The following is a 23,227-nucleotide window of genomic DNA, read 5'->3' as shown; positions in this document are numbered from 1 at the left end:
ATAAGGTAATATAAGTGCTATCTGTATCTGGATAAAATTTGATAATGTGTTAGCATTATAAATGTATTTTCAGGTTCAACTCACTGGTTCCACTTCATGCATCAGTGGTTTTGTCACCACAAACAGGCATTGCAATTTGCATGTTAGCAAAATATTCAACTCTACAATACCATTCAAACTTTTGGGGTCAGGAAGATAAAAAAGAAGAATACTTTATTCAGCAAGGGAGCATTAAGTTGTTTCAAAGTGACAGCTCATTTTCAATAAACTTCAAATTATTTCTATTTCAAATAAATTGACTTACCTTTGTACATCAAAAAATCCCGAAACAACCATTTCCAGTTTCCACAAAAAAATATGCAGCAGCACAACTGTTTTCAACACTGATAATAATCAGAAATGATTTCTGAAGCATCATGTGACACTGAAGACTGGAGTAATGAAACTTTGATTAAAGGAATAAATTACATTTTAACATATATAACTAAAGAAAACATAACGTTCCACTGTTTCTACTGTATTTTTAAGCATCATGTGACACTGAAGACTGGTTTAACTGTTTCTACTGTATTTTTCATCAAATAAATGCAGCCTTGGTGCGCATAAGTATATTTTTAATTTAGACTTAGGTTTTATGGGATCTGAATCAATTAGTTATATAGTCCTATATTACATATATAAAAGGGCACCTACTATATTATGCCCCCTTTTACAAGATGTAATATGTCTCTAAAATGTGTCTGTGAAGTTTCTGCTCAAAATACCCCACAGATCATTTATTATATCATTTTGAAAATGCCTGGGTTGTCTAACAGAAGTACCAAGACACAATCTCAACATCATTATGAATTAAAACTGAATTGATTGCTTGAGAAGAACCTTTTCGGCTTCATAATGCAATATTAAATGTATGCATGCTACTGTGTCCTATTATAGTAAACTTACCATGTCAAAAGTGAGTGTTGTAATAGGAGAAAAGTTTAAACTGCATTGCCTCCCCATAATGCAACAAAAGCCAATTTTCATGCAGTATCCTATTCATGACAATAATAAGAGAAAGGTCAAGTTAATTAAGTAATAATCCCTTCAAAGTCAGGCTGCAGCAGGTGTGTGATGCCATTACAGTGTTACGTCTATACAACCTGAAGATTATATTAACTGGTAAGGAATTATTCCTTGTTATGTCTGGCAGCTCTTTCTCACACATCCCACATATTTAATGGTGCTTTAATACGACGAGATACATGATAGATACACTTCCTGTTTGAGATCACAGCTTAAACTATGCAATAATACATATGCATTTCTGTAAACATGAAACAACTGAAATGCATGCAAAGGGTATATATACCGTATACACAAAAATATTCGAGAGTCACTTCTGAAAAGTAATTTAATATACTGAACATGTGCAAATCTACAGCAAAACATATTTAAAACAGTCAAGACAATAGTCTTCTTTATGGAAGGCAGGAAGTCCAAACACAACAAATTATTTATGTTTTAATATTCAGTAACATAGTGACTAGAACTGTAACGTTTTATCAGGATAGCGTCTCAACTCTTAAAACATTTATATTTACATCAACACTTAAAGCTATATTTGAATTTACAAATGTGAATCATTCTGTTATCATTCACAACAACAAACGTGTTTCAGGAAGATATATGTTTTAGCTTCTTAATGTTCTACTTTAGGTCTTATTCACAACAAAAGCAAATATTTACAAGCCGATTTCTTGATACTCTTAATATATTATTTCCAAAACTTTAACATGGCATTCGTCACAAACTAATTTAGATATAAAACATGACTGGGAAAAAAATGTGCTCTATGGACCATGTGACTGTACATAGCTATTTTTGCAGTGGGTCATGTTTGCTGCGATGTTAGCTGTGGGCTTGGAGCTTCTGAGGAGCTCTGTGGCTGAGATTCGTTCACCGCAACTAGCCTTGGCACTTCTTGTCCTTCTCAGAAAAGCCATGAAGTTATCATTTTGAGAACTGATTTTGGACGCTCCACAGCCGAGTGTCTGAGTGCCTGGGTCACCCTGCTTGTTTTCAAAGGAGTCTTTACGACCCAGGAGTTTTCTTTTAGACCTGCAAAATGGGAAAACGATATGAGGACAGAATTTAGAAGCCAACTCCAAAACAAGACTGGAGCTGTACTGGAAAGAACAGTACACTCTTAAAAATAAAGGTGCTTCACGTAGCCATAGAATTACCTTTTTTGTCTAAATGGTCCCATAAAGAACCTTTAACATCTGAAGAATCTTTCTGTTTCACAAAAGGTTCTTTGTGGCGAAAGAATTAGAATAAGGTAAGAAAGAGATGGTTCTTTAAAGAACCTTTGACTGAATGGTTCTTTATGGAACCAAAAATGGTTCTTCTATGACATCACTGTGAAGAACCTTTTAAAGGTGCTGTATGTAAGATTTTGACTCAACTAAAGCATAAAAATACCATATGTTTGCAGATATTAAAGAAACATGCTTAATTAACATATTTGTTTATATGAAAAACAATGCTACAGTCAGTTATTCTCCTTTGAAAATGTGCGTTCTGGGCAGGAATGTCCATCTATGTTTTGGTTTGTGAAACCCGCCCACATTCATTTCATTCATCGTCAAGTGCACTCCTTCCTGTTTGTGTCATCAATCTGGCAACCTGCATGTGCATCAAGTCTGAGGTGAGGTGGGGGGGTGGGGAAGGGTGTATAAAGTATTTAGAATTTTTAGTGTTTTGACTGGTTTACCTAGTTCAACCACTCGGTGTTAATCCTACATACAGCACCTTTAAGCACCTTTATATTTAAGGGTGTATTTTGTGCTAATTAACCTGTGAATTATGGTGAATAGGTCCTCCGTTGTTTGAGATTTGGACTTGTAAAGAAACACATCGTCTTCCTCTCCTACCAGTTGTAGAGGTCCAAGGTCGGGCATTCGGTCCCTCTTCTCTGCATCGTATGTTGGCTTATCTGTTGACATTAAGAATTGGACATGATGAGCATTGGTATATGGCAGTTTCACAAACTGAAAGACAAAATTCAGTCTCTTACCTGGTGCATTGGAGTGCTGTTGCTCAATGACCATAGGGTAAGATGGAATGACGCCATAAAGGGTAACATGATACTGACTTGCAGAGATGGGTGACTTCGGAGACTTGAGTTTACTTGGAGACAAGGAATCATCTGGGCTTTTCTGGGCAGCTGAGTTATAATAAAGTGAATTGTCCACAGCTGGTGTCTTCGTCAGAGGCGGTGGTGGGGCTCTTCGCTTCTTATGAAGTTCATATTGGTTAGAACAGGTGGTTGTGCTGAAGGGGAGCACATTCGGATTCTGTGGCTGATGGGACTCTTTCATTGGCTGTTTAGAATGTCCTTCCAGATAGTTGCAGTCCTTCTGCTGCTTCAGATGATGTGCTTGGTCAGATGGTACAGTCACTGTTGGTTTTACTTTGTTTATCATTGCGTAAATATCTTCCGGTCTCTCGTTGGGTTTGACTGTTGCCGGTTCTGGATCAGAAGGCGTTCCAAAACGTGGCTGAACCATGGCATTTGGTGGCCACTTATTTCTCTGGGGCTTGGGAGCCACTGGAGGTTTGGCTTTTTGATGGTTTGTAGGGCTTAAAGAGATCTCCTCCTCGATAACGTCCGCTGTGGTCTCCTGCGCATTCTCAAGATCGGAGCTGCTAACCGAGCGTAAACGCACGTTGTTCAAATCTTCCTGAGTAACCACTGGCATGATCAACAAACTGTTACTCATCCTTTGCTTGGGTCTGGTGGATTCGGTGCTGTCTGAGTAGCGGCGGTTTACTTTTGACTGAACCACGGAAGGCTCTGGATCAGGAGTGTGCTGCTGAAGTTCAGGAAGCTGAAGAGATAGCCTTGCGTTGCGGTTTCGCGCCTTTTGGCCAGGAATAACACTGGAAGGCTTATGGCGCATTCTGCCTCCCAGCTGAGAAGGTCCTGATTGAGTGGGTGTTTCGCATTGGCTTGCATAGCCACTCGATGGAGAGTTCATCCCAAAGCGTTTGGAAGGAGAAGAGATGGAAGGCTGGGAGGGCGAGGAGTGGGAAGAAGACGGGGATGTGTTTATTTCATAATTACTAGGGGTGCTTTCGTTTATTGTAGTTGCCACGGACTGGCCCAAACCCGACTTGCATGGTTCGCTGGATCGAAGCTCATTTAGTGCTCGGTGACTAGAGACAGACGTCTTCAGTGCCTTGCCAGGTGCTTCAGCTGTTGGTTTCTTGCTCTTACCAACGTCTTGCTTTGAGGTTGGAATGAGATCTGGCAATATCATGATGTTTTGGGCATCTTTTTTCAGAGGAAGCCCCTGTAATTTGTGTTCTGAATCATTCTCAGCCGCGAGCCTTTGGAGTGACACTGTTCGCACAGGTGGGGCCGGTTTCGTTTTGGCCTTCTTGAGGACGATGCTCCGAGATCTAGATCGCGGCATGGCATCCAGGAGCCGACCTCCCCTCCTGGTGGAGGTGCTGTCGCTGCCGCTGTCCTCTGAGCTGCTGCTGGGATATGAAAGTGCATAGCTTTCGCACCGGCGCCGGGCCACACCAGGGTTGGAGTTGACAGTGGTGGAAAGTGACAAGGAGCGTCTGTGGAGCTCTATGTTACTGGTTGGTCGACTCCTACGCTCCTTCTTCATGGAGCTCAAGCAATCTTTATTTCGTCTTATCACAGCAGCAGAGTTAGTGGGTGATGCCTGGCTCAGCTCCTCTGGATCCTGGAACTGTGGAGGGGGTTTGATCACGTCAGGTGCCATCAGGAAGGAGTTCACGTTATCATCCCACTCGGTTGAAAAGGTGGAAACGTTCGGGCCACACCAACCTTGGGCAGAACAAACCAAGGTTGTGTTTTCCATCTTCGATTTTAATTCAGCACTTTCCCATGACTGTTGCAGAGCTATTCCGTTAGCTCCTTCAAGCTTGAAAATACTCAACCTGGGGCGACAGAAAGAATAATTCATTGCAGGGCTGTGATGCTATACAATATGGGCAAATACTGAATCTCGTTTCCACTCATGGGTAACATCACTGTCCAAATGCTTTAAACAGAGTGGACTAAAAAGTGTGGAAGAGAAAATCTGTCCATCTTGGTCTTTGTTTGGCACATGAGTGGGTGTTTGCCATGGCAACATCTACCTGTTAATCCATATAAAGACAGAAAGAAGACTCAAGAGAAATCTCAACTGTATTTCCACATGCGTTTATCGCGATTGGCGACGGATAATGAGAAGCATGGTAACTTTGATGAAGTTAGTGTATACCAAAGGTAGTACAACCTTGATGGCTCCCCATGCTGCATGTTATTTTATTAAAGAGTAGGGAAAATAAATGCTCAGATGATGGTTACTGGGGCTGGGGTCACAGTTTATTTTAAGGTTCAATTCTCAGTATTAACAAACCATTAACTACAACTTTTGCCTTAATAAACTCCTTATTTACTGCTTATTAATAGTTAGTAAAGTAGTTGTTAAGTTTAGGTATGGGGTAGGATTAGGGATTGAGAATATGGTCCTGCAGAGTTTGTGCTTATAAACAACTAATATGCTAATAATAGGCATGCTAATAAGCAACTAGTTAATAGTGAGAATTGGTCCCTATAATAAAGTGTTACCCAGGCTGGCCTTGATGATTGTCCTTTCTGTTGTAAATAAAAGAAAAGAAAATCTATGCTTTGCTGGTCTTGGAAATAAAAATGGGCATTTAAAGTTGTGATTTTTTCATTTCCATTTGATCCCCTCAATCTCATGCAGCCTAAGGAGCCTTGGGCAAAAAGAATATGCTCATTATTAATATAATATTAATTAAGTGGTGATGTCACATTACACCTCTTTGCTGGAAAAATAACAAAACCAGAATGATTGTACAGAATATTCGCACTCTTCTCATACCTTTCAAAAGAAAATGACAAGATTCTTCAAAACTGAAGTCCATTTATCTATTTAAAAATCCTTAAAGCGTCTCAGACAGCCAAACGCACCACCATCTATGTGAATGCATTCATTGTATTCACTTAAAACAGAGTCAGGCCATTACTAACTATATTTAAAAATGCAAGGACATCTTTAAAATGTTCTTCTAAGAGAAGAAATACAAAGGAAGGAATAGAAAATACAAAGACTGAATCTAAAATTGAAGCTATTGCACCCTACATTTGATGGTTTTGCAATTAAACAAGTCCTTTAGAGCGTCCCAAGCTTCTTGCTGAGAAGGACGCCATCAACCTGATGCTTGCTCTGAAAATGACACCAGATGTTTACACCTGCTTTTCTATTGCTCAAACCTCGACAACCTGTCGCTCTGTGTTTATAATCAGTGGTCTCACTGACCAGCGGTCGACATGTAAGTTGTCACGAGCGCTGTTACCAAAGGAATGTTCAGGAATTCAGATCAACAAAACACTGAAAAAAACCACACATCTTGCTCCTCACATGCTCCTGCGTGTGCATTGTGACGTTGCTGCTTACAGCCAGAAATATGTATGTTTTGTAACCATACTGATGTGCATGACACCCATGACAGGTTGAAATAACCATGCAAAATACAAGGCTAAATGAACCCGTTTAAGAAACTGCGAAGTTGCATGACCAAAGTCAGAGGTCACTTTGCCAAAATACACAATTTTGCTGCAGAGGACAAACGTCACAGACAAAGGCATGGAATCAACAAACCTTTAAATGCAGTAATAGACATTTCCCAGATCTCTGAGGATGGTCAAACCTAATCGTCCTCAAAATCGCCCCCCTTCGTCTTACCTTTCATACGCTCTGGAGACCGAGCCGTGCCGTGTGATGCTGTTCCCACTCTATCGCTGTGACTCTCTAGCTCACTGCTCTGGCTCAACGCATTCACATGCTGTTACCATGACGATAGGAAGTGGGCTGCTTGCTTCCTCTCCGAGTTCAAGTTCGTTGAATGCTGAGTGAGGAGAGAGAGAGAGAGAGAGAGAGAGAGAGAGAGAGAGAGAGAGACATTATATAAACACCAAATCCTCAGAGACACTGGAAAATTCACTGTGCTGCTTGTCAAAAACAGCTATATACCCAGCCATAAGTCAGAATCCATGACGGAAGCAGATTCTCATCTAAAATAAAATTTCAATAAAATCCACTGTAACCTATATTATATTATCGATCATACTACACCTGTATGGATAGGCAATTACTCTGATAATCAGATGTGGTGCATTAACATAGAAACAGTGATCTCATAGTTGATATAAAGAATAATGTTATGTAGCATTTAGTCTAAGCAAATGAATAGGACCAATGCAGCAATTGTTTCGATAAAACAGATTGTCCTCACTTTGTGCAGCATTGCAGTATGGTATGAAAACAACTCAAAAAGATTGCATTCACAGTGATGCTTCTCATGCACATCACTGCAGGTTCCGTTCTCACAACTGAGATAGTGAGATTTGAAGGCAGATCCACCCATTTTCAGGAACACTGCGAAACAGGCATTTAGCATTGTTCTGCATTTTCACATTTCAACAACAGAGGTGGTGTGAGTACATGTTTGAAGAGGTGTGAAATATATAATCATTCAGTATTACACAACTCAGTTGCATAACAAGCCTGTTTGATTGTAAAACTTCGTGTGGTAATACTCAGCGTAGCTTTGCACCCAAGCTCAGACCAGGAGTGCTTAAGGATGTTTTACAATTAGTACGGAGGGTCAAAGTCATAATCATAGATGGTAACGGTTGCTGTAATCACAGATGCCTCGTCCAATTTGATTTATATAATCATGTATGCATTAAAATATTGTGTTATTTCATAAAAAGTAACTAATTGTGTTGCTTAGTTACTTTTTATGGAAAGTAATGCATTACAATTTTGCGTTACTCCATAAAAAGTAACCAATTGCTTTGCTTAGTTACATTTTATGGAAAGTAATGCATTACAATATTGCATTATTCCATAAAAAGTAACTAATTAGGTTACTTAGTACTGTTTTATGGAAAGTAATGCATTACAATATAGAGTTATTCCATAAAAAGTAACTAATTGCATTACTTAGTACTGTTTTATGGAAAGTAATGCATTATAATATTGCGTTACTCCATCAAAAATGACTAATTGCGTTACTTAGTACTGTTTTATGGAAAGTAATGCATTACAATATTGTGTCATTCCATAAAAAGTAACTAATTGCGTTACTTAGTTACTTTTTGTGGAAAGTAATGCATTATAATATTGCGTTACTCCATCAAAAATGACTAATTGCGTTACTTAGTACTGTTTTATGGAAAGTAATGCATTACAATATTGTGTTACTCCATAAAATGTAACTAATTGCTTTGCTTAGTTACTTTATGGAAACTAATGCATTACAATATTGTGTTACTCCATAAAATGTAACTAATTGCTTTGCTTAGTACTGTTTTATGGAAAGTAATGCATTAAAATATTGTGTTATTCCATAAAAAGTAACTAATTGCATTACTTAGTTACTTTTTATGGAAAGTAATGCATTACAATTTTGCGTTACTCCATAAAAAGTAACTAATTGCATTACTTAGTACTGTTTTATGGAAAGTAATCCATTACAATATTGCATTACTCCATAAAAAGTAACTAATTGGGGTTACTTAGTACTGTTTTATGGAAAGTAATGCATTAGAATTTTGCGTTACTCCATAAAATGTAACTAATTGCTTTACTTAGTTACTTTTTAGTACTGTTTTATGGAAAGTAATGCATTACAATATCGCGTTACTCTATAAAAGTACCTAATTGCATTACTTAGTTACTTTTTATGGATAGTAATGCATTATGTTACTTTTGCATTACTTTTTTCATTTGGGCTGGGCTTGCTTGTTTGTTTTTAATATAAAAAGTTATATTTTTGTACAGTAATGTTTTGTACAGCTAAAAAAAAACTTTCAGCTGCTACCATGCATTAAGGATAGGATGCAGGAAAAGAAAGTTCAACAATCTTCAGCAATAAAAATGGAGAGAAACATACATTTTATGTTTAACTAAAGTCATTTTTGCTTATTAGTATCCTTGAATTGTATCATCAAAGTTAAATTAAAATTTAAATTAAATTAAATTATTTAACATATTTAATTATTTCAGGTTTGTATCATATTCTGACCCACTGTATTTATTAATTTTAATTTTATTAATTTTGAGAAATACTGAATCTGTTTTTGTGCAAGTGAGATGAGTAAATACATGTTCATATTTAGTCTAGATCTACAGTAACATGTTCACACTGCACACACAACGTCTGTGCACTTACTCCCGATTTCTCTCAACATTTGGACAGGAGATCTATCAGTCAGTCAATGGAAAAACAAATTAACTGGCATTTCTTATTTGAAAAAGTAACTCATTACTGGCGTTACAGTAACTGGCGTTGGTGGTGGGAGAACATCAGACTGGACAGAGTATATCTGGCAGGGAGAGGTTAAGCATTGCAGCTACACTGAAATGGTGCTTTGCATCAAAAGACTAGTTGATAAAGCATGAATGTTTTTTTCCCCAGTAGTTCAGCTTCAGTGCATGTACTCAGTCATGGGTGCTGTCCCATAGTTGACATCATTCTTCTAAAAACTGTCACCAAAGCCACAAACAAAACAAGAGACACTCCCTTCAAATAGAGGAAGCAGATTTGCTTAAGCGCACAGTGACAGGAAACACAAAGCTTGGTTTCTAGATTGCACAAAGATGGGGTGAACTAATGACCAAAATCAAGAAAGCACCTGGGGAGGATCTGAAACCACAAAATATAAAGACTACACCCAAGAGCAGCAGCTTCCTTTTTCAGAATTAATTTGTTTAGCTAACACTAAAGGAATACAACATGAATGATTTCAGATGATCTTTGATAATTACAAAATTTCATTTGAGAGAAATAAAATATTTTCATAATTTAAATATAAATCTAATCTAAAAATGATATATTTTCAAACATATTTGTATTTTAAAAGAAGATTTAAGATTAATATTGTTATTATTTTGACCTCAAGACCCATTCACTTCAAAAAAGGACACTGCTGTAAACTGTAATTTTAGGGACATCAAGGCAATATCGAGCAAATTCAAACATAGGGTGCACAGATTATAATATGCTTTCCCTTAATGTATAAAATATCCCATATCATCATGGGATGTGACATATGCCCTAAACTGAATGACTTTGCTACATCTGTGTGATTATGAAATAAAGTAAGAGAGACGCCGATAAAATGTTTGAGCTGAAAATGGTACAGGGTGTGTTTTTTTTTTTTTTTTTTGTACAGTGTAAAGTCAGGATCGCAAGAAAACTACAGTGATAAGCAAAATAAAAGGGTTGGTCTCATAGGGCTTTTATGGTCTGATGCTTGACTGTGTGTTTTTGTTTTTTTGCTATGATACCAAAGTGTTATTATTGTGGTTGTTAGGGTGTTAGAAGTGTTTTTGATGGTTTCAGAATTTGCTTACTAGTCAAAGTCAAATGTCAGCCTCCAAGTGTGTAGGAAATTCTGGCCCCCCACGACGAGACACACTTGAAGACTAATGATGATGGTTTTGATTGCATGTTTTTATCCTAGTTGTTCTCACTTTGCTCAAACACTTACTGTACAGACAAGGTGCAAAAACAAGTCTCAGTTTGGGTTAATATTAAGAGTACTCACATATGCATTAAAGTATTGCTAGATTAGTTACTGAATCAATAACTTGAACACATTTGGTATCTATTTGTTTTGTGATAAAACTGAAACAGATAGCCGTTCACGGAAGAGCCAGAGAGATGCCAGTTTTCAGATTTTCAAGGGAATATTTTCACGGCCATCCAAAACGTAGATTTGTTTCTTCATTGGAACTGATTTGGAGAAATATAGCATTACATCACTTGTTCACCAATAGATGCTCTGCAGTGAATGGGTGCCGTCAGAATGAGAGTCCAAACAGCTGATAAAAACATCACAATAATCCACAAGTAATCCACAGCACTCCAGTCCATCAGTTAATGTCTTGTGAAGCCAAAATCTGTGTGTTTTTTTAAGAATCAAATCCATCATACAGAGATTTTAAATTTAAACAGTTGTCCTCTCACATCAAAATCCACCCACATATTTGTTTTTGGACTGTTTTCACTTGTGAACGGTGCTTGCATATTTTTCTCCTGATTCAGATGAGATGATTTTTTCACTGGAGAAAGCATTATTATAGATATTTTGGCTCAGAAGTAACAGTGTGAAGTTAAAACATTTTTATGATAGATTTGTTTCTTACAAACACAGCCTTTGGCTTTATAAGATGTTAACTGATGGACTGGAGTGGTGTGGATCACTTGTGGATTATTGTGATGTTTTTATCAGCTGTTTGGACTCTCATTCTGACGGCACCCATTCACTACTTATAGGATCCACTGGTGAGCAAGTGATGCAATGCTACATTTCTCTAAATCAGATGAAGAAACAAACTAATCTACATCTTGGATGGTTTGAGGGTGAGTTAATTTTCAGCAGATTTTTATTTTTGAGTGAACTGAAATGGGGAGGATTTAGGCTGTAAGATTACTTAAGAGAGTGATTCAGCTGCCTGTGGGAAATACGTAACAGATCAAACTAAACTATAAGCATATATAATAATCTCAGTGACTAAAAGACAAACATGATTTTTTACTTGGGTCCGGAGACTGAGGTGTGGGCGCCTTGAATATTCTCAGCTGGATTAATTCTGCTCCCAATTTCCTCTTTGTGATGTGTGAAATCTATTAATATCTATAAAAGGAATACTAAAAATATTCATTTGATACGTCAAATGAATGGCTGAAATGATTGAGCTGAATTTTCAATATTTAATGACAAATTTGATGATGTAGATAAAGTGTGAAACAAGGCTGAAATGTATCAGTCAGGGTGCAGTTTTCTTTTAAAACAATTTAAACTTATAATGTAACCAGCCAAAACAATAATAAAGGCTTTCTAACCCTTTGTACCAGAAGAAGTGCCTTGGACTTTTTTCTCATGTTAAGTGTAAAGCATCTTTGCCTTCAAGGTCTACGTGTTCATGCCTTCTCTGGTAATCAAAGTCATATATTCTTGAAAAAGTCTATAGATTGTGCCATTTTCTACTGTTTGGACTACAGGAATGCTTTGGTATTGTAATTGACTGCTCATGACGATTAGAAATATTTACTATATTATTGAAGATGAATTCATCCTAAATGTTGCTGACAAATAAAAGGAAGCCATGGGATCACATTTGCATCATCAGACAGTCCTGGTTATAGTTAAATGTGACTTTGCTGCCATCTGGCGTCAACTCCATCAACTACAATCAGCACCATGGCCAGCACCAGCACATGAAGGCTTTTGACGAGGCATCTATTATTTTAAACATAATTTCAGTATTAATAAATATTACGTGTTGGCCTGCCTTATGCGGAGAAGCTTTCCGATTTTTGTCTAATCAATTATTATACAAAAAAAAATTAAAATTAAAAGCTAGCTAATGTTCCATGTCTATGGAAAGATTCTGTAGTGGTTCCAGTATCTAATGTTTATACTATAATGGTGTGATCTTTCTTTTTTCAGTATTAATGTTCTTAAATCAAAACAGATGTCCAATGATTGCCTAGACAAAATCTATATTTAAATATAAGCTGTAAACAGTGAAGCTGTTGTAAATGTGGATGTATTTTCTTGGACTGAAAAAAAGGACCAAAAGTTATGTGGGTAGCAAATTTTCTTTTTTGGTCATTTTTAATACATATTTTGAAATATATTTAAAAAATATTTGGCCATATGTGGATATTTGAGGAAATGCTGATGAGAAAAAGCTCTTCATTGCATGTTTTACTTGGGCACACTTTGTATTTGTAATATGGATGTCTGCTTTCAAAACAGGTTTCGTAAATGTTTGTTTTACTGAATTTGTGTTAACTTTTCGTTTGGAAAGAGTAAACTGGGTAAGGCTGTCAAAATGAGCAATAAGATAGTGGGGGATCTTGACTAATATGACGCATGTGACAAGATAGTTACCCAAGAAGACTAGTTAGTCGTTTCAGATACTAGTACACTGAGTTTTGGTTGAGATACAAACTTCCTCAGTGCACAACCAATAGATATAACTCTGTATTCCTCTAGTGATTACAGTCAAACCATTGAAATATGCTACAGTACAGATGCAGATTGATTATTCCTAGCATCTTATGTTTCATACTGAATTCATAATGTAAAAAGAAATTTACCCCCTATTTGTGACCCTGGAGCACAAAAGCAGTCATAAGTAGCAGAGGTATATTTGTAGCAAAAGTACATTTTATGAGTCAAAATTATACATTTTTCTTTAATGCCAAAAATCATTAGGATATCAAGTGAAGATCATGTTCCATGAAGATATTTTGTACATTTTTTACTGTAAATATATCAAAACTTAATTTTTTATTAGTAATAGGCAGACCTGCCAACCTTGGAAAAATTTTTTTGAGTACCATCAGTGTGTGTGTGTGTGTGTGGAGTGTGGGTAAACAGTTTACTGTTTTACTGTTTTGTACTGTTTACCGTAACTGTTTAGTTAATTTTTGCTATTTTTTTTATGCTATTTAAAAAAAGAAAAAAACTCCAGTACACTTTAATTAAAACTCCAGTACACTTCTGCAAAGGGCAACATGAGCAAAAATTCATATCTCTGTATTTTTTGGCTGATTTGCGGTATATGGTAACCTATATATCTCGCTATTTTGTATTTGGATTAAACAAATAAAGTGAATGTAAGCATGTAGGCAAATATTATTAAATTGTAACATTGCAATCTAAAAACAAACATTTTTTTAAAGCAGAAGTTAAAGTAACTAAACTAAAAAATGAAAATAATAAAAAGCACAGATTAATTAAGTAAAAAGGCTATTCTGATTACCCCATTACAGTTTACAGTTAGTGCTATCATACAAATACACTTACTTTAAGGTTTAAAATTCTACATATGTCACATTTATTGTCCAACTACAAATATTTCAGCAAAAAAATGTTTTTGAACCCTCAGATTCCAGATTTTAAAATGGTTGTATCTCAGCCAATATTGTTATATCCTAACAAACCATACATCAATGGAAAGATTATTTATTAAAATAATAATAATAATAAATTAACCATGGTTTCACTGTAGTAAAGTGTAGTAACCAAGTTTTTTGCCGTATTAATTACCATTTGTATAACAACATTTTACTACAAAAACCATGGTTAATTCACGTGTTGACGTCAGAATCCCCTGGTTCTTGTTTTGTCGCGTCGCGTCGCGTCGGTGTTGTTGTGATTGTGAAAGCAAGCGCTGTGCTGTATTTCTGTACACATGCTCTGAATCATAGCGCAGACCGAGCTCTTGACGTCAGCTGTGCGAGTCTTCTCAGCGACCAATCAGATGCGAACAAGCAGGCGCCGCTGTCTGTGAACTGCCAACGCGTTATGAGCGGAATGACAAGCCAAGGCTGACCGCAGCCCAGGTGAGAAACCTTGATGCCAATAAACGGAGAAAAGATGAAATATTAACAAGGCAAACAAATAAAAATAAAAACAGACGCAAGCCGATACATTCCTTTAATTTTTCTCCCAAAAGAGATGCGCTTGGCATGGGACGCTGTCCTGAGCCTCATCTATTCTTCATCTTCACTTGATGGAAGAGGGATGGAGACACGAGCTCGTTCTGTGGTTGGTACCGGTCTTTGTTTGTGAAACATTTCACAATGATTTACAGCTAATGTCTGCACGAGATTTTCACTTTAGTGGAGAGGCTGGTTATCACCTCAGTAGTGATGTCTGAATGAAGTACAGATGCAGCAGAGGGCTAAAAATGGAATCTGTCTAAAAATAGCTCACTCCTCTTTTCAATATGCTATGAACTATCTTAACAGATCTGCGATGGATGCTGAAATCCGGTTTGCTTTTGTTGTGTAGCCTGGTGATTTTTAAGTCACATTTATTTGTATAACACTTTATGCTATATTGATTTTTCTGAACATTAATAAACAGATAAATAACAGTGTTAATGTTATAAAATGAATCGTTAATGAAATCAATTTAATCTATAAAGCAGCTCTAGAGGACAATAGTGCCAATATTCAGCTGTAGTGTCAGTATTCAAGTCAGTTCAGTGTTGATTTGATTCAGTTCAGTAACATTTAGTATCATTATTAAGCTCGATTTAATTAAAGCTCAACTTCTGTACACATCCTATCTATCTATCTATCTATCTATCTATCTATCTATCTATCTATCTATCTATCTATCTATCTATCTATCTATCTATCTATCTATCTATCTATCTATCTATCTATCTATCTATCTATCTATCTATCTATCTATCTATCTATCTATCTATCTATCTATCTATCTATCACATGGACTCTTGTCTCTCTGACTCTCCTGTTTGTCTAATTTCCAGTGATTCACCCTCCTGCTGTAGCGATGAGTAACCTGCTCCAAAACACTTCTCTTTTGAACTGGGATGTATTAGAGGGAAGAAACGCGTCTGCTGCCCCGTCCTGGGAGCTGGAGCCGGTGCCGGCGATCGTTAACCCGTGGGACGTGCTGCTGTGCGTGACGGGAACGCTCATGTCCTGCGAGAACGCAGTGGTGATCGCTCTGATCGCCTACACGCCCACCTTGAGAGCGCCTATGTTCATCCTCATCGGGAGTCTAGCGTTTGCTGACCTCCTGGCCGGCCTGGGCCTGATCCTCAATTTCATCGTAACTTACATAATCGATTCGGGATTTGTCACGCTGCTGTCGACGGGGCTCGTCATCACAGCCTTCTCGGCCTCTGTGCTCAACATCCTGGCGATCACCGTGGACCGTTACCTGTCGCTGTACAACGCATTGACGTACCACACCGAGGGCACGGTGATATTCACCTACATCACACTCATCCTGATGTGGGTCATCAGCACCGCGCTCGGTTCGCTCCCCGTCCTGGGCTGGAACTGCTTGGAGGACGAGAGCACCTGTAGCATCTGTCGACCGGTGAACAAAAACAACGCCGCGGCTCTCGCCGTGTCCTTCCTCCTGGTCTTCGCTCTCATTCTGCAGCTGTACCTTCAGATCTGCAAGATCGCTTTCCGGCACGCTCAGCAAATCGCCGTTCAGCGTCAGTTTATGACTACCTCGCACTCATCTTCCACCACGAAAGGGGTCTCCACCCTCACCACCATCCTTGGCATTTTTGCGTTCTGTTGGATCCCTCTTGCCATGTACTCGCTGGTGGCGGACACCCGGACCCCGGTGATCTACACCTACGCTACGGCTCTTCCGGCCATCTGCCACTCCATCATTAACCCCATGATATATGCGTTCAGGAACCCTGAAATTCTCCGATCTTTGAGGATTGCTTGTTGCTGGTGCATGCCTTACAGTTTCACCATGCGACCCAGGACACCCAGCGATGTGTAGCGTCTTCAGATTAAAGCACAGTGTGGGCGGTGGCCTGTCTGTAAAGCACATGGCGCATATAATCCACATATTGTATTCCAGTGGAGTGGGTGAATATTTTTTTATTTGGCCGATTTGGTAGCACTTCATATCATTGTGTCCATGTTACATGTACAGTATGACATGATACTATGATTAATTGGTAATTAGAATAATTTTATATAACATCAAGTTGTTTTGTTGTGTACATTTACATTATGTTGAGTTTCTTTGATTAATTGGTAATGTGATTGTTTTTATTGAGATATTGCTCAACTTGGTTTGATCGCAAAAATTTCATATCGGAAATAATATGAGGGTGGAGGATTTTTTTTAATATAATATTATATTACATTAATGCTATAATACTATATATTTTAATGTTTTTGCATTCTCTCACAAAGTTTTGCGTTCCCCCATGAAATGCATATCCCAGAGAAATTTTGCATTTGCTCTCAAGACTTTAGAGGTTCCTCCGAGAAACTTTGTATGCTTGCAAAGCAAACAAACTTGCAAAGCAAAACTTGCAAAGCTTGCAAAGCAAAACTTTTATGACAGAAATAATATGGGATGGAAAGACAGACTACATTTGTTTTTGTGTTCGCTCGCAAAATTTTTGTGTCTGCAATAATATGAGGTTGGAGGAAACACTTTATTTTAATGTTTTTGCATTCTCTTGCAAAACTTTCACAATCCGGCGAGAAATGTTGAATTCACTCGCAAAAGTTTTGCATATCCCTGAAAAATTTGGTATTCAGTTGCAAGACTTTAACGTTCCCCGAGAAACTTTGCATTATATGAAGTGGGAGGAAAAACCGTATTTCAGTGTTTTTGCTTTCTCTTGCAAAGCTTTTGCATCCCCCCCATAAATTTAGCATTTGCTTGCAAAAGTTTTGCATCCACTCAGAAAACTTTTACGTTCACCCAGGAAACGTTGCGTTATATGAGGTGGAAGGAAAAACGATATTTCAATGTTTTTGCGTTCTCTCGCAAAGCTTTCGTGTTCCCCCAAGAAATTTCAAATTTGCTTGCAGAAGTTTTGCAGAAAAAATTTGCTTTCACTCGCTTTTCATTCGCTATCAAAAGTTTTGTGATAGAAATAAGATGATGTTGGAGAACAAAAATGCATTTCAGTGCTTTTGTGAGTGAATGAAAAGTTTATCATGGAAATGTAATAGTTTTTGCGAGAGAATGCAAATGTTTTGCAAGAGAACCTAAAGTTTCTCAGGGGAACGCAATGATTTTGTGAGAGAACACAAATACATAAAATGAAATTTTTCCTCCCATCTCATATATTTTCTTCCATCACCATGTCCCCTTAGGGGCTCCGTATTGACTGGCAACAAAAAACCTGCAAGTTGCTTCACACCACAGTACAAATCTAGTGTAAAACAAAAAACTATCTATAATGGTTTAAGACATACTGTACAATGACTGTACTGGGCAAATAACACTGTAATGTAAAGATTGACCTGCAATTTCTGTAGTGATGTTTGGTGGCATTGATATAAATGGATGTTTCTATATGCATTTATACAGTATTTCAGTATTGAATTCCAACACAGATAATCAAATAGTAATGTGGTGTCCAAATACAAATAACATCATCATCATCAAAAGGATATATATATATGCCTATAATTATCCAAACGTAGCAAACACATTGCATTGTTGTCTGTAAGCACTGTGCTATGCTTGCATTCTACAAATGTTCCACTTAAAATGGTTACAGATTTTAAAAAAATGTATTTCCACAGCATGTCAATACTAATTTTTGCCATCAAACTAACCACTGTACAATATTCCATTGGTGTGCCATTCTGTTCCAGGTTGTTTTTATGTTCAGGAACCCTAACAGTGATTGTTTAGGATAGCAGAACATAGTTATTAAACTAGACAGTTATTAAAATATTAATGCATCATGTTTGGGTTTAAGTTCTCTACATTATTTCTAATATGCTGATATATATTGATGTGATCTTCCAGGTGTATTGTCACAACACTACCATACAAAAACAGATATAGAGCTAATCGTTTTCTGTAATACACTATTGATTGCTTTCGCATTTCATCGATGCCGACATCAGTCAAATGACTTAAATGGTGTTGTGTGAATGTGTGGCTCAGTATGCCTTATCTGCACTTGCTTTGAATGTTGCAAATCATTTTATATTTGTAAATGCAATGGTAAATAGAGAAGAGTTGTGTTTGAATTCAGTAGGATGTGAGGCTCGCTGTGAAAACATCAGTATCATCTACTAAAAGGGTGTCATAACGTGTAGTTCTGGGTTTGATGAGATGTCTGTTCACTGTCATCAGTTCACCTGAGACAGCATCTTCTAGTAGAGGCAGCCAAAGAATCATATTTGACGTTGTATTTACTGAACTTGAATGAAACTACAGTGTAAAATATTATAGTATAAAATGTCTACATGTCTGAATGTACTGTGCGTTGATAAAAGTTTCACATGAGCAGATGTGATTGTCTCAGACTTTAACTTTGTAAAACAGTTTAACAAAATATTGGTCTTTATACATGAAAATGTCACATTGCAATTATTTTCTGCGTAACATTTATATAGAAGTATATTTTTATACTTGATTAGAAAGTTGCACTCTTTGTGTGTTGAGCAGGGTTCCATAAATATCATGTCACAGTGTCACTTATCTCTGTCCAGCAATTAGCAAGTTTCTTCATGTTTGGATATTAGTACTTGCCCACTGCTTACTACAAAATGCTCTAGTGGTTCTCAACTTTTTTGAATTCAAGGCCCCTCTTTGTCCAAGACAATATTCAAAGGCCCTTTTAGCTAAGCTGATGTGTATCTCTGATACTGCAGTTGTAATGATAATAAATGCATTTAAAAAGACCTCAGTGCAATGTTGTACGTGTTTCTTTTCTTTAGCATTTTAATTAAAGCAACGGTATATTGTATAAGTTTTTATATTTACCTTGAAATATCAGTTTCAAAATCATTTTGGTAGTACTTTGACTTCTAATAAGGCGAATGGCTTCTGTTTCTTTTCCACGTCTCCCTCCAAACGTCTGTTCTGGGAGTTTGTAAGTCCGGTGAGTCTTTATGAAATTCTTCGAAAAGGGCTTATTGTTTTAACGACAATGTGTACAGCCAGAGATGTATTATTGGGAAATGCCAAGCTTCATGACTTTACCATTGGAGAAAGCTTAACAGCCAACTAGGATCACATGTTCCTTGATAAACAATCATATCTTACAGCCTTGACATCGTTGAATTTCTGTCAGAGTTGTGCGACAGTTAATCGTTGTTTGAGGAAGTGCAGTGAACTGAGGTCACCTTCGTAAAATTGTCTGTGACTTTTCTTATTAAAAAAGTGAGTTTCGCGTAAACTCTAAAAATAGATCTGGGCAAAATGAATATTTAAAACATGTTGAAGATTTACCGGATTAAATGATGAACTGTTTTCCCAAAAAAGCAGTTTATTCATCCTTCTGAAGCCTCCCTGCTGGAAAACTTCTAATGGTTTCCACTTCAAAAACCATTACAACCTATGAACTATCAACCATTAAAAATAGTTTTCTGTAGTGTGACACCACTAAAAGGCTACAAATTACCAGTAGAGACCAACAGGGACCATTACAGTTTCCATTAAAACCAGTGCAATTCCAAAAACCAGTGTTACACCATTACAAATTCTGTGATTGTTTCTATTGTCTTTTATTTCAGTAGGGCTTTTCTCAACTGACATCCATTAAAAAAATCCTCTCATTTGCTTCCCTCTGTACTGCAGCGTTGAGTTTCTTTTGCTTACCTTACGACAGTGATATATTTACTGTAATTACGACAGTGATATATTTACGACAGCAAATTCCACACGCTTGAACTGCATGGGGCTCCAAAGGTGCAAAAATACACAGAACTACATACAGTTGCTTTAAGGTCATAATTCGCTTTAGATAAATTTTCTGAGGCCCTCTATTTGAGAAGCACTGATGTGTACTGTTTACTATTTTTTTTTTGTGAAAGTACAGTTCCTGTGAAGCAGGAACAGTATACATTATATAAGACACTCGTATGTTATCTTATCACACTGCATGTTTGTCCAATCACACAATGAGTCACACATGGATATTGCTTCCAGTCCATTAGTCACACAGTAAATTCTAGAGGAAGTTGAATTATTTGTCTAGCTTCAGCACACACACTTAACAGGAAACATCAGTGCTCTAAAAAGGTACATATAAATGTGCTAGAGAGTGAATGGCCCTATGTGACTCATTGACGTGGGGTAAACAGGTAGTGTGCATCTGTTGTTTGTCAGGGGTCTCCTCTCAGCATCCACTCTGCTCCGCAATGAGTCACTGGAGAGCTGAGGGAGATATAAGGGACAGATGGAGCCTCGCTGATGGAGGAGACAGTGACGTCATAGCCTCGGAGGGAAGCTGGAGATATAAACAAGATCCTGCCTGTCCCACCCTCTCTCTCATCTGACTGCTAATTTAACATGCTGCTGATAAAAATACATGGGGTCACTTCAAAGGCAATGCATTCGACGTGGTCTGCCCTGTCTTATTGAAAGCAAACTTGTCTAAATCTGGGACGTTCTGTGGCATGAGATTTTAGTGAAAGATTTCATGATGTCAAGAGCTGTCAGATCAAACGCTAGTCGTTTTACAATCTATAAATGTGCCTAAGCATGTGTTTTGGGGGCGGCTTGCCATGTGCAGGTTAAGTAAGATGGAATGATTTATCACATGAAAATTTGCTTTGTTAAAGCACAGCTGACATCATGCTGTGAGGCACCAGATGGCCGCATAGCCGTGGTGTCTTGGCTACCATGGGAGGAAAATATTATTTTAGAAAAACAGAATTCAGAATTATGCTCACCATGTTCAAAGAAGCATGCATTTTCAGCAGAGAGAAGGGTGTTTGCTTTTGTGTTCTTGAGGCTTAAATGCAGTGTGTAGAGATACGACATACATTGCAATAGGCATATATAGCAGCGAGAACTCTGGTGCTCAAAGTCCTCCATTCATTAATTCAAACTCTTTAGGGATTACCTGAAAATGACTTGAAAATTGACTGACAATACAGGTTGCGGTCTTCAGTGTCTTTGTTACTGTTCCCGGCTCCCAAGTCAGTTGACATTGGCTTAAACTCCACTTAGTGCAAGTAGGACCAGATATAATTGGTGCCGTGACCCGGATGGGAGTATGTGTAACTGGGGTTAGCTAGTAAGAGTGAAACCTCACTTCCCTGACCTCATAACGTGCACTAATGACTAACATTTGAGGCTACAGTCTTTAGCGGCCTTGTTAGCACATCTGCTTTGAATGCCAGTTGAAACCAGTTCAAATGTGTATGTAAACCAGTTGCATACACACCACATTGTTAGGTATATGTATGCTTTTTTAAATTATATATATATATATATAGATGCATCTCAAAAATTAAGAATATCGAAAAAATTAGATATCTAGAATATCAAGAAGTGAAACTTTCTTTCATTACATGTAAAGTAAAACATTTCAAAAGTTTTTTTGTTGTTTGTTAATTGATTAAAGCTTACAGCTCATACAGGCGCATCTCAATAAATTAGAATGTCCTGGTAAAATTCATTTATTTCAGTAATTCAACTCAAATTGTGAAACTCATAGTTTAAGTCTTTGGTTCTTTTAATTGTGATGATTTTGGCTCACATTTAACCTTTTCAGTGGTGAGTTTAAAATATTCCAGCGGTCCCCCCAGAGTGAGTTTTTTTAAGACGACCGTTATTTTAGAACGTTCCCCTTACTGTTTCCATGGCGACGCGTCAGGCTTGTCACGTGACACACCGCGTCTACGATAACACTGTATGACAGATGGATCGCTTTTATTTCGTTTTTTTCCTTTTTTAATTTCAAATATTCACAAACTTGCATACCATGTCATGAACAATCCGATATTCCGATTCATAAATATGTGTAAATGAGTGTGTTTGGTCGTTTAAAAACCTTTCTAAATGATCTTGATCGTGATCTGTAATGTGAGACGGGCGCCGCCATGTTTGTTCGCGCGGCAGTTCAGAGAGTCCTGTCAGTCGGATTTACAGCCGTTAATTCATCAATTTCTCCCGAAATGCAGGTAATAAGTGGCCGGTGAACTGGGTGAAGAATAGAGTGATCTTTATAGTTTACTTACACTATGTGTATCTGATATGAATAAAAAAACATCTGCAAATTAAATTTGAATGGATTATTATTGTTGCTTCCATAGACATATGCGTGTATTTTTCAAACTCTAAATGTATTGTTTTACTAGTATTTATGTGTATTTAAATGTCTGAAACCTAAAATATGAATTATGTGGTCAAGAACACTACATAGTTGTGATAATATGACAAGAGCAGTGCACGTCTGTCTCTGGCTCAGCGCCAGCCCAGTGTTGCCAACTTCTTTCAATGGAAAGTAGCTAAACCCCACCTGAAAAGTCGCCAAATGTCGCTAGATGACGTCATACTTTAAATAGCATATTCATGACGTAAGTGCGTCACATTGTCTTGCCTCCCTGTGCTCACATACTGCATTTTAATATTTCAATGTTCGCAATAAAACTGTTTTATTATTATATTTTAATGTTTCTGTTGACAAACAACGGAATGAATATTATAATAACTGAAACGCGGTCCATTAAGACTACATAACCAGCTCTCAAAGATATTAATCTGCACAAAAATCCTATTCACGACATTGTCTACTGAAATCAAATACACTTACGATTAAGACAATGGTTGTGCTGTGATTTCGGCTATACTCGCATGTTAAATAGAGTTAGAAGCAAAATAATA

The 23,227-nt window shown here is 37.4% G+C and overlaps 2 protein-coding genes across 2 annotated transcripts; one reads left to right on the top strand and one right to left on the bottom strand.

The window, feature by feature from the left end:
• Positions 1-1,375: 1,375 nt before the first annotated feature.
• On the bottom strand, positions 1,376-6,932 carry LOC109083647 (NHS-like protein 2). Its single transcript, XM_019098422.2, has 4 exons — positions 6,777-6,932; positions 3,059-4,959; positions 2,839-2,977; positions 1,376-2,100 (listed from the first exon to the last, which is right to left on the bottom strand). Exons 2-4 carry the CDS (start codon positions 4,878-4,880, stop codon positions 1,833-1,835), a joined length of 2,229 nt encoding a protein of 742 aa, XP_018953967.2. The 5' UTR covers positions 4,881-4,959; positions 6,777-6,932; the 3' UTR covers positions 1,376-1,832.
• A 7,285-nt stretch (positions 6,933-14,217) lies between these two features.
• Positions 14,218-16,613, top strand: LOC109083653 (G-protein coupled receptor 12-like). The gene is made up of 3 exons (XM_042748377.1): positions 14,218-14,463; positions 14,577-14,668; positions 15,402-16,613. Exon 3 carries the CDS (start codon positions 15,425-15,427, stop codon positions 16,403-16,405), a length of 981 nt encoding a protein of 326 aa, XP_042604311.1. The 5' UTR covers positions 14,218-14,463; positions 14,577-14,668; positions 15,402-15,424; the 3' UTR covers positions 16,406-16,613.
• The last annotated feature ends 6,614 nt before the right edge of the window (positions 16,614-23,227 follow it).

Source organism: Cyprinus carpio, chromosome B21 (genome assembly GCF_018340385.1).
Source record: "Cyprinus carpio isolate SPL01 chromosome B21, ASM1834038v1, whole genome shotgun sequence".
NCBI lineage: Eukaryota > Metazoa > Chordata > Actinopteri > Cypriniformes > Cyprinidae > Cyprinus > Cyprinus carpio.
Note: the sequence above shows the minus strand (reverse complement) of the source record. Positions and strands in the feature narration are given on the sequence as shown.

Excerpts from the sequence above, each read along its gene's own strand:
- LOC109083647 (XM_019098422.2), bottom strand. The coding sequence starts at position 4,880 with ATGGAAAACACAACCTTGGTTTGTTCTGCCCAAGGTTGGTGTGGCCCG. Across the intron at positions 2,978-3,058 it reads ACAGCACTCCAATGCACCAG|ATAAGCCAACATACGATGCA; the intron begins GTAAGAGACTGA and ends TAATGTCAACAG. Across the intron at positions 2,101-2,838 it reads CTATTCACCATAATTCACAG|GTCTAAAAGAAAACTCCTGG; the intron begins GTTAATTAGCAC and ends CCCATTTTGCAG.
- LOC109083653 (XM_042748377.1), top strand. The coding sequence starts at position 15,425 with ATGAGTAACCTGCTCCAAAACACTTCTCTTTTGAACTGGGATGTATTA.